The 18,620-nt window shown below is 37.5% G+C and overlaps 1 protein-coding gene across 6 annotated transcripts in view; it reads right to left on the bottom strand.

The window, feature by feature from the left end:
* Positions 1-663: 663 nt before the first annotated feature.
* Positions 664-18,620, bottom strand: part of Tenm1 (teneurin transmembrane protein 1) — a 786,931-nt gene continuing 768,974 nt past the window's right edge. For all 6 annotated transcript variants that reach the window (XM_048335936.1, XM_048335935.1, XM_048335937.1 and 3 more), the window contains 5 exons: positions 13,176-13,472; positions 7,661-8,048; positions 5,663-6,883; positions 4,974-5,116; positions 664-3,531 (listed from right to left, as the gene is read on the bottom strand). In XM_048335936.1, coding sequence (XP_048191893.1) covers positions 2,773-3,531; positions 4,974-5,116; positions 5,663-6,883; positions 7,661-8,048; positions 13,176-13,472 — 2,808 coding nt within the window. In that variant the 3' untranslated portion in view covers positions 664-2,772. The remainder of the gene's footprint in view (positions 3,532-4,973; positions 5,117-5,662; positions 6,884-7,660; positions 8,049-13,175; positions 13,473-18,620) is intronic.

Below are 18,620 nucleotides of genomic sequence, written 5' to 3'. Positions count from 1 at the left end.
GAGTCCAATTACTGTGCTCTCACGATAACTTACTTGAATGGTATGTGGCTATGCAGTGTCAGCCACCAGACTTCTGGGTGTGAGAAATACATATATTTCTCTTAAAATGGTTTTGCTTTCATCAGGAAATGCAAATGAATTGTTCTTTCCTCAATTTAAGCTTTAGAAATAAGAGTCACTGAAGGCATTCCTTCTATCCTGCTGACTAGGACATTATCGACATTATCTTCATGTTCTTATTAAGAAATTCCAACATGTTTCTCTTAGATTTACTTCTCGTGAGTGCTAAACTTTTGGGTTATTTTTCTTTCCTCCCCCAAACTGTGGAAGTTTTAAAGAGGGTAATGATTCAAGGCAGTATTAAAACCACAGTTGTAAGTGATTAAAAGTGCATTTCCTGAATATAATACAAATATAACATTAAGAAACTAAAGGCACAAACTAAATGTGTATTACAAACCAGAAATGCACAGTTCAAGATAATTAGTGTTAAGTAAAAGCTCCAAATATTTGTTTCTAATGATATTTAAAGCAGTTTGAAAATGATACATTATCAGTGAACTGCAAAAAAGTATAATCACTTAAAATATAACTAAAATAGACTCTAATATTGACATCTTGGATTAGAGATAAAATACATCATCACACTTAAGGATGCACTCTTTATATACAGTTAACAAATTATTTTCCCATTGATTTCAAAGAACATCAGAGGGACTAGGAAATTAAGGTCCATATTTAGGTTAGTGTGGAGGTATTCAAATTTTCAACAAATTTGTGTGATTTCGGATTTCCAACTTGAATAAATGCTGTACAAAAAACACAGGCCGGATTCAAGAGAAAACTCAATGATATGATTTTTAGTCTGGGTTATTGATGTCTTGAGCTGGTGTGCTTCCAAATACAGAGATGACTTCATCATGATTTTTGTTCTCTCTCTCTCTCTCACATACACTCTTTCTCCTTTTCTCCCCTTCCCCTCCATATAAAGGAATGAAATAGTCCCAATCTGAAAAATTTAAAAATGAAATGCTTGGGTATACCCTCCTCTACTGTCTTTTCCCTTTCCTCGCATTCTCCCTTAGGAGATTAAAAACCTTAACACAAACCAGGATTCTGACTTTACATATTTCCAATGAAACTGTCATCGCTAAGCAAGGTAATGACCCCACACTGCATTTAGGTAGTAGCTGGAAAGAATCCAAACAAACATTCCATCATAAATTCTCCTTCAGCCAGCAAATGTTCAGAGTCAGTGATGAAAGTGCAGAAGCTGGTTCGGGAATTTTCTATTGGCCACACTGTTGTAAGTTACAATGATATAGCATTTTATAAACTATCTCTTTTTCACTGGGCACAAATCCCCCAGCTCACTTAAGAACTTCTTTTGCTGCAGGAGTCTCACAGATTGAGAAACTACAGTTGCTATTCACACCAATCCTGATCTTTCTCTAAACTTTAAATGATCATAGAACAAATAACCCACCTGGAAATCACATTTTCCTTGACAAAGAGATGACTAAATAAAAATAGATGAAAGAAAATGAAATAATTCTAGAAATTTAGTTTTGTAAAAACTCTCTAATTTGTTGAAATGTTCTGGGCTGAAAAGGGTTCACTTAATTCAATTTTCTGAATATGTCTGGGAGAGGTTTAGTACAGTGTGGGATATTTGAAAGATGAAACTCAGTGGGGTGAACTAATATGGTAATAACTACTGTTACATTTTGTTAGATTTTCCCTTTGGTACTTTCACTGTCATATTCTTTAAGGTTTGGGCTCTTATGAATTTCTGTAGTAGTAGTTAATGTATTTATCAGCATCCCAGGCCCTTGTGCCTACTAAAGCCTCTTTTATGTGCCACGATCATCCACTTCAGTAAATTACCTTTCATGTGCACAAAACCATTAGTTTAGTGTATAAATACTGAATCACTAATGTGAAACTATGACCAAAACACACCCTATATATAAATGAGAAATTCCTACCCAGGTTAATAAAATCTATGTTTACATGACACCAATACAGCTGGGGTATTTGATCAAACACTGACTCAAACAAGTAATGTGAAAGAGGTCACATTGGCCAGCTATTTTGGTATCATGCCCACACAAGCAAATAGTGGCTCTTCAGACTCCTTACCACACCCACAGAGAGGCATGGAAGACAGAATCTAGCCACCACACGCCAAAACACAGCACAACAACATGGCATTTACTTTAACAAGCAAGGAGGAATAACCAGGGAAGGAGAGAAATGGGTCCTGATTCTAGGAGATGGGGCTGAGGACATTTTACAATTCTTTGTAAGTTTCCTATAACAGATCTGAAAACGTGAAAGGGCTGGCAGTCTTTCAAGGTGTACGTAAGGTTCAGATATCATTGCACCACCTTTTCCAGAGGCTTGCAAGTCCTGCCAATAGTTAGATATGAAACTTGGTGTCACAATAGAGACCTTCCTGTATAGTTGAACATATGCATGGCTTGACGAATTTAATGTGGTGCTTTCAGAAAACATTGTTTAGCTGTTTGAGTTCAGCGTGTGTTCTTTTGAATACTGCCACACAAGAACTAAAAATTTCGGTCATTTCTTAAAGAGTTTAAACAAACAATATTAAAATACCATCTTCCGTCACATTGAAAGGCAGTTGGATATGTTTTTCCTCCATATTTACATATACAGAGTTCTGATCTAGAAAACCAATACAACAAACCATTTCATGTTTTTAAAAACAGGCAGTCTTTGGTGACGCAAAGGCAGAGATTTTTTTTGTTACCTCCTGCCTATTTCGCTCTGTCTCATAAAGTGAATATTGTTGGCACTGTCAGAGAGTTCTAAATACTGCTCAACAGACAACACAAAATACCCATCATAACCTGGCACCCTCCCAGTGCTCAAAAGCTGCTGCTTTTCCCCCTCTGTCCATGCCCGGATCCCCTCCTCCCCTTCTTGCAGCCTTCTTTGTTCCTTAGTCCAAGCCTGGGCCACAGCACGCTGTCTGGCAATCTCCAACACGTGATTCTTTTCCTCTTCGACAGTTGTCCCATACCGGATGTTGAAGCATAGGGCTCCATGCTGCAGCTGAATATCTGCAAACCGTCTAGTCCTCCCATTCAACACCGAAGTCATCTGGGACACAGTGACATTAACACCATTCTCTAGAATCCGCCTCCCCCCAGTGTTACCGATGAGCACTAGGTCTTCCTCTAGAGACCCAAGCTTAATGAAGTAGTGAGTGTCCCTCCCCTCTATGGTAAAATGCAGGTTTTCCAGGTAATGAGCATTATTGAGAATGGCAGCAAGCCGCCTGCTATCTTCATTGGCTACTCCTATAATGTCAGCTGTTACTATGCCATCCTTGATGGCAAATTTTATACCTTTTCCAAAAACCGAAGGGACAGCAGCAAACCTTGGTTGCTTCCCTCCTTCAAGGCACCGTCCTTCATTGTATCGGGGAGTCATAGGAAGTTGATCCAAAGAAATGAAATTGCGCAGCTGTTTTTGGAGCTCACACTGAATGCCCAGAATGGTCTAGGAAAAGAAGGCACAAGACAGATCCAGTAAAGAGTTAAACATGTAGACCATAAGCTGAGTTACTCTACAGAGGGGCTGGTGAGGTTGCTTCCTTCTCTCTTTAATTTGCTCTGAGGAATTGTAAAGAAAACAAAACAAGCCAAGTGATGATACAGAATTTCAGAACTTCAAGGCTGCTCCAAACCAAAAAATGTGTGTGTGTGTGTGTGTGTGTGTGTGTGTGTGTGTGTGTGTGTGTCTGGGGACTTGAAATCAGGGCCTAGGTGCTGTCCCTGAGCTTCTTTAAAAAAAAAAACAACCCTCTACTTCCAGCATTTTTGGAGAGAGGAGTCTTACAGACTTTTCTGCCCAGGCTGGCTTCAAATTATGATCTTCAGATCTCAACTTTCTGAGTAGCTAGGATTATAGGCGTGAACCATCAGGCTCCTGGTCCCCAGATGTTTCATATTTTATCAACTTAACTGATACTGACTAGATGTTATTATTGCATATACAGCAACACATTAGGCACAGTGAGGTATAGAAAGGCATAAGGCATAGTTTTTGCTTTTAACTGCTTATGACTGTATTAATGCCTATGAGAAAACAACAAGCCACTCACTGATCTTTTATGTGTATTTGCACAATATCTTTTCATTGAGGCTATTTTCAAACATGCTAAGGAATAAAAACTAATAAATCTCCAAACATCCAGTAATTGTCACCATTTAGAAAATATTTTTTTCAAAAGGCTATTTAACTTCATAGACACACATATGTAATTTACAAAGCAGGATAACTCTACAGCATGGATATGAAATTTCCTTTCTCATAATTTTTTGACATAAATTTCAAATCTTCTTCCCCAATTTTCAACTTTAGTTTTTTAAAACCATTTTTTGCAAACATAGATCTTCTTAGTTTTTCTTATTATAGTATATCTCACATTCCTGATGAAACCATCTGCTGTCTTGAATGTTTTCATATTCTTCTTTTTTTTTTAAAGAAATGCTTTCTTTGTAGAATTTGTTATTATCATGGTTTATTGTGTTTGCCTACTTTGTGATTATCAGAGTAATGTTATTCAGTCATTCTCATGCTTTTATGGTGTCATCTCCCATATTACTTGACCATTGAAAGCCTGATATTTTTCAAGTTTCTTTGTAACATTTTTCTCGCTATAGAATCCATTATTACCCTTGGTAATAAGACCATTTCCAAATTTTGAAAAGTTCAGTTCTCTCTTGTTTATCATGAAGCCACCATCAAGGAACCTGATGGTTTTTCCTTTTCCTAAAGCACCAATTTCTCCCGCGTGGTTTCCTCATACATCATGCACATTTCAAAGAATATCCAAAAGACTCAACAAATCAGTAAGCAAACATCTGTAAATAACATTTCATAATGTTACATGCTCTTCTTTTTCAGCTAAATAGAGTATGAAAATTTTTTTGACTAACCTTTCCAGGATCCCATTCTTGAGTTTTTGTCTGAAGCTGGAGAAGCTCGTAAGTTAATTCCAAGTTTTCTAATTCTGGTTTGGGAAATCCAGGTAGCACATTGTGCAACTGGAAACCAAACAACTCCAACCAACTGCCAATGTCTGTAAGACACACATGTAAAAGAAACCATTAAAAAAATCCCACACAAACTTGAAAGGTGCTCTCGCTGCCTTCAGCATGTGTACCCCCTACACCTCAATATTATTCACCGTGAAACACATTTCCTTCATACTGTGGGGAAATCTTTGTACTCATGTATAATGACAGATACAGGCTCAGTGGACCTCATTGAAACTCCTAATGAGGTAGTGGTTCTCATGCCACATGGATTGTGAGGCTCGATTTCTTTCATGCAACCTAATTCTGAATTTTTCCTTTCTGAAATGAGATCCATAAATATATACGAATGAAATACAGAGGCAGAAACAGCAAAAAAGGAAGAGAAAAAATGTTCCGGGGTATAAAAACATCACATTTCACTGTACCCTCTGTTCTCTCTAGAAACAAAGGTCTTCCTTTGTCTTCAGTGAATGCAAGTGAACTTGTGGGCCAACTGGCAGGAAGAGGAAACATATTTACAAAGGTGTCAAGATAATGTGATAAAATAAACAACACCAAGTTATATTCGTTTTATAGGGTATAAATACCTGTGGTATACTTTGCAACATCTTGAATTTTTCCCACGGGGTAGTTATTTTCAAAGGAGTAGAGGTTGAATGGTTTAGGAAGGAGGTTCAACTGTTTCCATATGTGGTGATTGGGTGTTGTCCATCTACCAGCAACAACATCATAATCCCTTTGCCCCAGGTGCACTAATTTAGTAAGGAAATCATAGAGTCCTCCATGAAAACCAATGATCACCTGAAAGTCAGGGTATGTGTCATGATAGATATCACCATATGGTGTATACAAAATTTCTTTTATGACCTGACCTCGACTGCTGAAGACAGCTAGAGGGGTACCTGTATTATCACAGGCTACATAATATTCTTCACCACTGCTTAATTCCATGGCAATAAGGTGACCTTGGAGATCATAATAGAGAGATGTAATCTCAGAGCTCGTATGGTTGTACAGATGAGTAACTCTTATGGGATTGGCAAGGTCTGCATAAAAGAATTGGAGGTGCTGGCCAAGGCTGGACTTACTGGCAACACGCCGCCCAAGCCCATCATAATAATACTGCACAGTCCAGCCAGAAACCTTATTATAGGCTTTCTGCAGCAGACCATTAGAATTATATTCAAATATGTCATTTCCCCTTTGCCTCAGAAAGCCATCCTCATCCATTTTATACTGAATTTCTCCTAGTCTGGTGATGCGGTCTCGGAGGTCATATCGGAGAGGAGTTAGACGAGCACTATTCCCATGGCTCAAGAGGTTGATATTTCCATTGAGATCATAACTATAACGCCACTGAGTTTTGTCATTTACAGAAACAGTTTGCAGTTGCCCATCGGCATCATATTCATAGAAATATCTTGTTATATTGGCATCGACTCCTACTCTTATGTCACATATTACCATACGGCCCATATTATCATATTGAATAGTCATCCAGTAGGCAATTGCCTTTAGGATTTCATATTGGACTTCAATGACTTGTCCATTGGCACTGAAGATCTTTGTGTGCTTCATCACTGTGGTAGTTATGACCTGATTTAGATCATAATTAATGACACTGAATTTTCCAAACTGCTCTGTTCTACCAGAGACATCAACGTATCGGTACAGATCTATGGGCAAAGGGGTTTCATTGATCACAGCTTGCATGCTGGTGACACGGAAGTTGTTGTAGCTGTAGTCAAACCGTGCATTAACAAGACCTTCTTCACTGAATCTGAAAATCTGGCGTCCAATAAGAGGTCCTGTAGTAAATCAAAATAAAAACCGGGGGGGGGGGGAAGTCAGATGATACATGTAGAATAATCTGAAAGCTCTAGTATTATTGTATTATTGATACTTTTAACATTCACAATAAGATTGGCTTTTGATGTCTGACACCAGAGCATATCATCTTAGAATATACATTCTTATAGTGGTAATCACAAAGGTTGAAAAAATACTGTATAGAATAGTTCTAGAATGATCTAACTATATAAACTACAGAAGTAATAGCACATCAAGTAGCATGGGATGATGAAATTGATGTTATGAACAGGCTTTCTTGGTCGAATCACTGACCTGCTTTCATATCATTTAACCTTTGCTATCAACTCATAGGGTTATGCTGTTATGCTTTCACAACATCCAACATTAAAGTAACTCAATTTGGGCATGTTATAAACCCCCAAAATGAAATTGACTCAAGCATTCTGAGTGTTGTCATCAGCTCAATCATACAGAGGTTACAAAGGGCTTGAGCTAGTTTTAGAGATTGATATCTTACAACTGCATCTTTGGGGAAATGAGTAGGAATAGTCTGAGCAGGTATTAGATTGCAACATTCTTGAGAATGGAATCAGCTTTCAGGTGGATGATCATAACACATTTTAAATTTTCAATGAAAGCTAATTTGACAAATAAAGCAAAATCTGTTGCATCAAACATAGGCACATAAGTTAGCATGCAGTGTTTCAAACGCAAAAATCGTCTAAAAGAGAATAAGATGTCAATAAACACATCCATGCCTTTTCAGCACAAACCTGTTTGCCTGTATCTGATTGTGCAGATGAATCCATCATGCATCAGGTGTATTGTCTTAATCACTCCAGAAGACTCTTCATATGTTAATGTGACCTGAGTGGTATCATACAGAATCTCTGAAAGCCTCGCTTGCTTTGTATACTTATATAGAACTCTGCGCCCTGTCCCCAGATGTAGGGTCTGCATCAGTCGTCCATCTCGACTGTAGTCTTGGATGAAAGAAGTGCTACTATCTGGTGGAGTATAGATATTCCGATAGTATCCCACCGAAAGCATGGTTTGTAAGCTGTGGCGTACCATGCTAGGCATGGTGACTGAAAGCAGGCAATCTGATTGGTCATACTCAAAGATGTAACGTCGCTGGCTATGCAAGAGAAGCATAACAGACTGAAACGAGACAAAGGCAAAAATACCATAACCTCTAGAGTTGAGCAGATTAAAGTAAATGCACCTTCATTTATTCAACATAAATTTATTGAATACTTTCTCTGGGCCAGAACTGTGGCATACACAATAACTGTGTCTGTGCTCATGGAACTTATAGCTTAACAGAGGAGAAAGACAAGTAACCAAGTTATACCATAACAATAAATACGTTTGATTTTAGAGCCTTATGCTTGCTGAGCTGGTGCTCTGCCACTTGAGCCAAGCCAACAGCCCTGGTTTGCATTGGTTATATTTGCAATAGAAGCTCATTTCCCACCTAAGCATGCTCCTAAGCTGCAATTTTCCTATTTTTAGGATCCTTGTCTTTTCTAGGATGACAGGTGTATACCATTCTCCATGGAGATGAAATCTCGTGGACTTTTCAGCCTTGACTACCCCGAAACCATGATTTTCCCAGCCTCAGCCTCCAATGTATCTTGAGAATGCAGGTTCATGCCTCAGTGGAGAAGGGAACCTACAAACATTTCTGACCAGGATTAATTCAAACTATAATCCTCCCAATCTCATCTTTCCAGTTAATTCTTTCATCTCACCAGTATTTCAGAGAACCAGAGGTGAGTACACAATCCTGTCAATTTTTCACCTGTGAGTAACCTGCAGCTTGCTATGACAGTCTGCAGTCCCATCACTGTGACCTTTTGAAAACCTTCCTGAACACAAGGCATGAAATCATCGGGTACTGGTGGCTCCGATCTGTACTCCTAGCTACTCAGGAGTCTGAGATCTGAGGGTGATGATTTGAAGCCAGCCTGGAGAAGAAAGTGATTGTTTTTTTTGGGGTCGTGGGGCTTAAACATGAGATTCTTATCTCTAGTTAACCACCAAAACGCTGGAAGTGGAGCTGTGGCTTAAGTGGTAGAGTGCTATCCTAGAGCAAGAAAGATCAGGGGCAGTGCCCAGGCCCTGAGTTAAAGCTCTAGAGTGGGTGTGCGCAAGCACACACACGGTATGAGACTTTGAAACTTCTATTTGAGCCTTTGGACGTGGAAAGGGGAACTGATTAAATTGATCAAGGCCAGAACTCAATAGAACCAGCAGGGAATTTTCCTATGACTGTGGTAGGAAGTGGTAGAGTGACTTTACAAAGAACTGGGTGGAAAAATGACTTTGCATTACCTCTGGGCTGCAAGTCATATTTCCCAGCTCTTTTTCACTCTCTTCTGTCAATTTGCCATGAAAAAGTGATATCTGTCACTTGTGCCTTGAACCAGGGACCATTACCATACCTCCCTCCCCCCCCCCCGCCATATCTAGTTCCATCCTATTTCAGCCATGCCTTTTCTAGTTGCTATACCAGCCCTGCCAACAGTTGATATTGCATTGTTATTGTGTTCTTTCTACTGCTCTCATCCTCCAGCCTGCTATAACTACTGCCTGAACCCTGCTTCTAGATGGTGCCAACACTGAGTTGTCTTAGAAGGTCCTGGGTATGTTTTAAAGCTTTCTCGTTTAAAGCTCTCTGTCGACAGCAAGAATGTGGATAATGTGATTAAGAATCTCGTGAATGTAGCCGTTGTGTTGCTGGAATACCATTTAGCTCTATTTGGCTGCCTTTTCACTTTGGGAGGTCATTGTTATTAGTTTGTTCAACAACAATGCTTACAACACCATTGAATGACCAGCATTAAGATAGGATTATAAAGCGTTTTCTTATTAGTCCAAATAATAGAACGTGAGGATTTTATCCTTTTCATTGATCCTACTATTTTAATTGATTATAGAAGTGATCTTTGCAAAGAAAAAAGAACAATCATGACAATGTATTTAGTTGAACAAAAAATTTCTATTGTTCATTTCTAGACTAGAAACTTGAAAATGTAAAGTACTTGAATGACCACCAGATGGCAGTGTGAGGCCACTTGTAAGCCAAAGAATGCACTCTAGTCATCCTTTGAAACATCAGCCCCAAATAGGTAATTTCATGCAAATGTGTAAGACTAAAGCATCTTATTAAATGATTATAAAATACATTTAAATGCATTTAAAAATGAGGTTCATAAGAATGATTTTAGGAAACGGAAAGATTTACATTTACCATAATATAAAATTTTTTGCTTCAAAATATAATTAACTCAGGGAAGTGTCATAAATTAGGACAGAGAATTAATGGCCACATAGAGAAAATTTAAGAAACAATAATTGATTTTTTAATAGAGTAGAGATCATTTAAGCAACCAGAGCTATTACCCAAATAATTATTTTTCTCCTAATGGCTACAAACCATTGCACAGTAACATGGTGTATATAATTTTTACTTCACAGGAAGTCAAACAACTTTACAGAGATAATGCTAGATGTATTGTGGAGAGGAAGATAATATGTTTTTAAGTTTGTAAATTCTTACTGTAAAATGTACTACAAGGACCGGCCTCCATGTCCCTGCTCTGCCCTCAGTGAAAGAAGGAGCCAGCAGTCTTTGTTACTAAACCACGAATGGGAAAGAACACAAGGTGTTCCAAAATGCCATCAAGTCACTGAAAAGATTATGTGCAATTTCAATCATCTTTCTCTTTTTTCCAAAAATACTTATTGCTTTGTTTTCTTACTTCTTTCCTCCCTTCTTTTTCTTCTTTTCTGTTTTGTGTACTTTCAAGTGGCAGTAAGTGCCAGCTAAGCACTTCATTTCTCTACCTTGCTGCTTTATATTAACTTATTTAATTGAATCACCACCTTTATTCAATGAATTAGTTATTATCATGGGTGATAATAATATTATTAAAATCAATTTCATGATAAATTGGTTTTAGAAAGTAAGGAACCATTCTATAATTATGTATTTTGTAGATTCTGAGTTTTGCATAATAGAATTGCTTAAATAAGGGACTACTTTTAAAATTAGAGAACAAATTAATCATGAAATGAACAAAAGTCAACGAAAAAGCTAAGTGATTTGGCTTGTTTCACTGATCACTAAGCTCATTTTTGGAAATCGTTGGGGTTTTTCTTGATGTATTGTTCTAGGTCAGTAATGCAGTAAGGTTTTATTTCTGTCCAATATAGACATTAGTCTCACAAAATTTTTTGTTCTGATTTTTCTTCCCCCCCTTTTCATTGTTATTATAAAGGTGATATACGAATTACATAAGTCAGGTAAAGAGTACATTTTTGGGGGAACAATGTCACCCCTTCCATTGTTCTCTCTTAGTTTTCCCCAAATTTTCTTTTTTCTTAGGCAAGGTAGTCCTATGTTTTCCAGGGTATCCTCAGACTCTAGATAGTCATCCCTCTACATCTTGAGTGTTGAGATTATAGATGTGTACAACTACTCCCCTATGTATGTATGTGTGTGTCTATGTATGAGTTTGGTGTGTTTAAAAAGAAGTATCACCCACTAAGTTTCCATAGCAAAAAGAATTCATGCAAGATTTGTTTCAGATGCTCTTTTTTCCTCATATAAATTTCATGACATAAATAACCAATTCAGAAAAGAGAAATACTATGTTCTCATTGGTGTCAGACTCATTTCTAGAAAATGAATGAAGCCAACTCTTAAGTAGTGACATCTGCTTTTCACAGGAAGATTATCAATACGTGCCTGAAGGAATATTTTGCATATGTATATACAATAACAGAGGTTTGGATTCAATTACTGCTTAAAAAGTTTGACATTTTACAGATATCGTAGATTTTTGTCAGTCATTCTTGTTACAGAAATTCAAATGACGAAAGACATGGTTAGTGGTTAGTGTAAAGGACAAATTATGGATCCTAAAAATTTCTTCAGAAGTTAAGGACATTGGGTGGATATAGAAAAGTATGTCCTACTTTATCTCCTGAGTGAACTCTGGTGTTGTTTCCTAGGCTTTTCTAGATTGGTAAAATTTCCAGCAATTGTTTCTGGGAACTAGTAAAACAGTTCTACTGCTGACATACTACTTTATTTTTTTGACAGTCCTGGGCCTTGAACTCAGGGCCTGTGCACTGTCCCTCAATGCTAGTACTCTACTATTTGAGCTACATCTCCACTTCTGGCATTTTGGAAGCTAATTGGAGATAAGAGTCTCACAGGCATTCCTGCCCAGGCTGGCTTTGAACCATGAGTCTCAACTCTCAGCCTCGTGAGTAGCTAGGATTAAAAGCTTATGCCACCAGCAGCATGGCAAAGCTTTTTTTTTTTTAAGAAAAATATTTGAAGGTTGCATCAAAAGTTTTAGGATCACTCAGTACAAATGGTGACATTTTGTCAGGTAACCTATGACTTTTCTAAGAACTTCTGTACATTCTATTGTACTCATTTACCCTTGAACCCTCTAGGGGGAAAAACTTGTAAATTTCTTAGGAATTATTTCAGGATCAAAAAATCCGTGGAATGGATAAAAGTTCAGTTGAATGGATAAAGTTGGGAAACATGAGGAACTATTTTAGGAGATCAAATAGGGATGGCAGACAGAGGTGATTGTTCATATTGTTGTCTTGTCTGATCTGAACAGAGACCATATTGCTGTATGGAGGCTGAAACTTGACAAGTAAATGTTCCATGTGGTAGGATTAATGTCTTTTAAAATTAATATAAAACAACAACCAGAGAGAGGCTGCAAGCTCCTGTTATAGATGTTACTGAAGACTCATGACCCACACGAGCCTCTTTGGAAGGAGGCCTCCCTGCCATCATTCCTGGAAACTGCTTACTTTTGAAAACAGTACTCCAATGTATGCAAGTAAACTTTCAGTGATTATGCTCACAGAACTAGAATACCTTATCCTTTGGGTGAAAGGACTTTACCAGAGTTGAGCTATATTAATAAACTGTTTTATGATTTTCCAGCTATTTCCCTTGTGCATGAGCTTTCATAATAAAGATCCTTTTTTTTTTTGAGAGCCTGAAGAAATATACTCAAATGAGAAGAAAGCTAAGCTATTATCTCCCCTTCCATTTAAAAGACTACTTGGCAAAGAGTGGGGCTGGGAAAACTTCAGCTGGAAACAGTTTTTCCTTGGAGGCTCACCATGTTTGTTATTGTTTGTACAGAAAAAGCAAGAACAAGCCTTTCTTCCTGCCATCTTCACCAAGGAGGACTAACTGGGTACACTTTTAATATTCTCATTTGTTCCTTCTCATGGACTTACCTTTTCTAAGTAGGTATAGCTCCAAATTTTCCCATCAGCCCAAGTTCTTGAAATTATTTTTCCACTCTGGTCATATTCCATTTTTTCATTCCATGTTCCTCTTTGAATAAATGTAACCAGTCCTGAAGGTGAGTATGTGATGTTCACTTCATTATATCTGCTTACAGGAGACCATAGAATCGGTCGCCCTGTTTGATCATACAGAATTCGAAGCGTGAATTTTCGATGGTCATCATAGATCTTCCCTGTGCGGGTTATATGATCGAAGTCTATGGAGAGTAGATTTCTGTTATGTGCCTACAAAAAAGAGGTATAGAATAAGTGTTAAGTGTTGCTTTGATTTCTGGTTTAGGACATCTACTATCATGAAGCTTTTCCTGATTCGCAGGGAATGAAGTCTACAGTATCTTGGAATTCTAATGGCTTCAAAATGCCATTTGGCCTCAGATGCCAGTTGTCTTTATTTCCTCACCATGGTGTATACTCCTGGAGGGCCAAGGCTATGATTTAATTCCTGAAACATTACCTGGCATCTTTGTGACCTTCAACATATGGTTGTCAATTGTTTCTTCCTCAGCTAATAACTAAGATGAGTGACCATACTTTTCAGTACTTCTATGAGCTTACTTTATGTCAGATACCTTCTAAAGGGTGGGGCATTTCATTTGCATCTCCCTTTTACCAAGCAAGTCATTGGGACATAAAATGGTGAATTCATAAATAATTAAAAATCAGAATAAAAAGGAATTCAGTGAACCTGCTGTAACATATACAGAGATTTTTTTTTTTACATTGACTCCATGTTTCACACTCATCCAAAGGGAATGTGAATGTTTGATGGATAGAATGGCTCTCAACAGTATTTCTGTATTAACCAACAGGTGAAGATGGTAGGTGTTGATTGTTTTTTTAGCATATGGAAAGGTGGCACCACTCACTGCTTAAAAGCGTGGAGTGACATTTGGATTCTGAGTTTAGAAACAATAGTTTGGCTTCGTTCTGGTTAGGCTTCATCTACTACACAGTAGCATCCCTCTGGGTCTTTTGCATTTGACCCACCCAGAGGTCAAGGGACTTTGAATTGGATTCTGTGAAAGATAACACTTGTTTTACACTTGTCAAACATATCATCTGTACTTGGTTCTGATGAAATTCAGCTAAGTCCACATGAGAAAGACAAACAGCTGAAAGACTGAAGGGTAAATAAAATTAAGGGAAAAAAGACTGCATTTCCAAAGCAACTGAAAAGCTGACTCGATTGTCTCCACTTTTGAACATAGTAATGGCAGTTCATGGCAAAACCCACAGTAACTTCTGTGATGGCTTTCTGATGACAGCATAACAAGTCTGACAGAAAACACAATAATCAAATAGTTCTCCTGTGTTCTAGGGGAAAAACAACAACATTGTTCATGATTTTAATTACTAAAGGACTCCAGTCCCTTCTGGTCATTGTGCTAAAGAAGTTTCTGTGGAAAAGAAAGGTAGGTAGATGTTTCTGAAGGGCTTCTAAAACTTGTTATTTAGTTTAGCTTTGCTCCTTTAACTTTAAATTTTAGTAGATCTTTTCTTTGTTATAGCTTTTTACTTTGAAACAGTTTGATACTAAAAATTGCAAACATGGTAGTCATCAGGTATTCTTTATCTATCTCTCTAGGCAGAATTTGATGTGAATGGAAAAAGTCCAAGTATATTTGCCAGAAACAAAGGCAGCAATGAAAAAGGACACTCTGAGAAGTGTTAAGATCCAGTTGCTTGTCTATATACCAGCCACTTCTTTTACCTGGGCCTCAGTTTTCCTATCTATGATATTAGCACTTAATGCTACAGAATTATGTTGGTATTTATGTGAGATTACTAAGCAAACTGTAAAACAATATTACTAGTGACTTGTCTGAGTTTATATAGACCTATGATATACCCATGTGTCAAATTCTAAGGTGATTTTTAGTCTAATGTATTAGATTTAGTTCTGTAAGAATTGTTGACATGATCCCAAACAGAATGTTAAATGTCTGGTTAATGAGGCAGCAAGAAATCAATCCACTCATTATCTATGTTAATTTTTAACTTTTGTGGTCAAGAATCCCTTTAAAGTCCTGCAAACTATATGCTCTGTTCTCAGAAAAATGCATACAACGCACATACACAAACATTTTGGATATCATCCTAGGCAACCTCTGAACTGTGCGGAAACTCAAACATGCAACTTCTAGGGGTTCTCAGGAATCAAAGTTCAAAATCCTGGTTGGAAAGATTTTTTTTAAATCTGATCACTACAAAGCCACCATTCTCAATACAAGATTCTGCACTTTCCATGCTCAGTAATCTTGTACATTTTACTTTTAAAAAGTAATTTCCTTCACCTCTTTTCTTATTGAATAATAATTGGGAAACAAAAAATGTGTACAAAAATAATCATTGTTGGTAATTGCATGCTCCAGTGAGATTTTGTGTTAATAGTGGAATAAACTTTTGTTTTCTTTTATTGCATTTATCTTACAGTTTGTTTTGTTTTTGTTTTTTAGCCAGTCTTGGGCCTCAGACTCAGGGCCTGAGCACCGTCCCTGGCTTCTTTTTGCTCAAGGCTAGCACTCTGCCACTTGAGCCACAGTGCCACTTCTGGCCATTTTCTATATATGTGGTGCTGGGGAATGGAACCCAGGGCTTCATGTATAGGAGGCAAGCACTCTTGCCACTAGGCCATATTTCCAGCCCCCTTATCTTACAGTTTGTAATAATTTTTTTTAATTTTAATTTTTTTTTTGTCCTGGGGCTTGAGCTCAGAATTTGGGTGCTGTCCCTAAGCCTCTTTGTGCTCAAGGCTAGCACTCTCCCACTTGAGCCACAGCATCACTTCTGGTTTTTTTCTGAGTAGTTGATTGGATATAAGAGTCTCATGGACTTTTCTGTCTTGGCTAGCTTTGAACTGTGATCCTCAGGTCTCAGCCTCATAAGTAGCTAGAATTACAGGCATCAACCACTGGTGCCTGACTTCTCATAATCTTTGTTCATACATTTAAAGCACACAGTTAGGATTGTACTAAAAGTTACAAGTAGTCTACATTTTTAGTTAGTTTTATACTCAGTATTGATGTTATTAAACATGACTATAAGATATAGATTTATCCATTTGCCCATGAAAAGTTCATGATTTTCATTTTTTCTTCCATATCTCCTACTTTGTTGACATATTTATATGTCCTTAGTACAGAATTCTATTAGTGCAAATACTGAATCTGTGAGAAGAACATATCAAAAGACTCCTGATGTAATTTGAGAGATTATTTTATTGTGCACTAAGACTGTACAAATTCATGTTCCTGTTAACTAGGAGTACAAGAGCTCATTTCATTCCACTATTTTTTTTACTGGCATTGTTAGTAAACATTTCCTGATTTGCCATTGGGAAAAAGGCATGCTACTGTGACTTATGTTTTCATTCATTTGATTTTTGATATGCTTGAACTCTTTTTAATGCCAGCCACAAGTGTGTCTTCCATGAAATGCGTGCTCATAGGATCTCCCATGTTTCTATAGAGAAGTGTCCCTTATTTTTAATGAATTGTTTTTATTATTATTATTATGGAGTCGTACAAAGGGGTTACAATTCCTTAAGTCAGATAATGAATACAATTCACTCCTTCCTTTACTCTTCCTCCTTTTCCCCTCCCATACTTGCCCACAAGCTGCCCATTTCATTTTTTTACGTAGTGTACATCGAATACCATGACTACATTTGTTCACAGTTCCTCTGCAGTTGGATGTTTAAGCCTCTTTTGATTTCAGATTCTTCTTCAGTTAACTGGGACTAATGATATTAGTATTTCCCCTTAATTTGGAACTTCTGCATCTATCTATCTATTTATCTATCACCTATCATCAATCTAATCAAATGTTCAATGCCATGAATTCTATCCAAAGACTAGTGATTAGATACTCAAATTGTTTGGAGAAATTGCTGTTTGTCTCAGAAGTGGATTTAATTGAGGACATACAGCCACAGATTGAAAAGCAGGACCTTTTAAGCCATCTGTAGGAAATGTGTGCAGTGGTGAATTGAGTAAATGTACACTAACCTGTTGTGATCATCTAAAATGTGATAGCAAAGGACATATTTCCTGTCTTTTGATACTCAGGGTTTGGCAGCCTATAGAAAACCAGGTGTTTTTTCTTCAACTACCCTTCCTGTGGTTTTATAGTTGTATATCTCTAACTGTAATACTGTTCATTTACAATAGCTGTAAACTATTCATGTACTCCCAGAGATGGTTGTAGCTGTTACAATTTATATTATAATGATAAAGAGCCAAAATAGCGAGTGATTTCCAACTAAATTTGTAGTTTTATTTGTCTGATAGATTAAGTTTACTACGCAAGAACACATTTCTTAATAAAGTCATTACAGCTATGTAAGCAGTGATCACTGTTGAAAATCCACTAAGAAAAACCAGAGAAGGACTCTGCCTAATGCTCTTTGTTAGGATGCATGCAAGTGTGTTCTCTGATTCAGGATGATGCATGTTGATGCTCTGGTGCTACTGATGCACTAACTAGTTTTAAAATCAGACTGAGAAGTCATTGTGAAAATTCACCAATAGTTGAGAGAGAATGAAGGAATCAGAGATGCTGAATTCTTTTCCCAGGAAGCCTCCTCAACCTCTGTTCAGAGTGGATATGTTCAGCCAGTGTCTATGGCAGATACCAGAGATAGATTGAATGCCATGGTTGCTGGCTAGGATCAGTAACAAGGTTGAGAAAGCTCTATCTTTATATATGTGCTTGCCTTTCTGAAAGACAATATCCCTTGTCTTAATGACTGGCCAACAGTACTTATTTCTATTCTTGCTCTAAACGATTTATATTAATCCTTCCAAAAAAATAAAAAGAAAAGAGGGGAAAGGAAAAAGAATTGAAATGCAAATATTGCCCTAAGTGAAAAAAGGTGTCTTTCTGGAATAATTGGCATTGATTAAGGCCTAGGAATTGGGCAACTGATCAGTTGTATGTGTGGTAACAAAGTTAGACTTGTTAAAGGGAAATAAAGAGAAAGGCTTGAGTTTTTGTTTGCACTGAGGAAAGATGGGGGATTGCTCTGCAGAGCCATGAGTAATTTTTCTAGAACTGCTTGGGAAGGTTAGGTAGAAGGAGAAGCTCTTAGGAGTTTGTGCTCTAATTGCTCTAGACAAAGCCCACCTCAAGCCTTCTAATCTGACATTCATTCAATTCATTGGCTAATGCTATACAGGCAGTTAGTGACCACTGGCTGTGTTTGGCCTATTCACAAAGAGAAATCTGATATGCGGCAACTGACCCCACCCATCGGAGGCGCTGGATTCTGAACTAAAATCCTGGCAGTTGATTTTCTTTCTTCTATAGGATGAGAAGAGTGAATGTTCAAGGACACTGTCTAGCATTTCTACTCATAATAGAACTGCATTACCT

The sequence above is a fragment of the Perognathus longimembris genome, chromosome 28 (genome assembly GCF_023159225.1).
Source record: "Perognathus longimembris pacificus isolate PPM17 chromosome 28, ASM2315922v1, whole genome shotgun sequence".
Lineage (NCBI taxonomy): Eukaryota > Metazoa > Chordata > Mammalia > Rodentia > Heteromyidae > Perognathus > Perognathus longimembris.
Note: the sequence above shows the minus strand (reverse complement) of the source record. Positions and strands in the feature narration are given on the sequence as shown.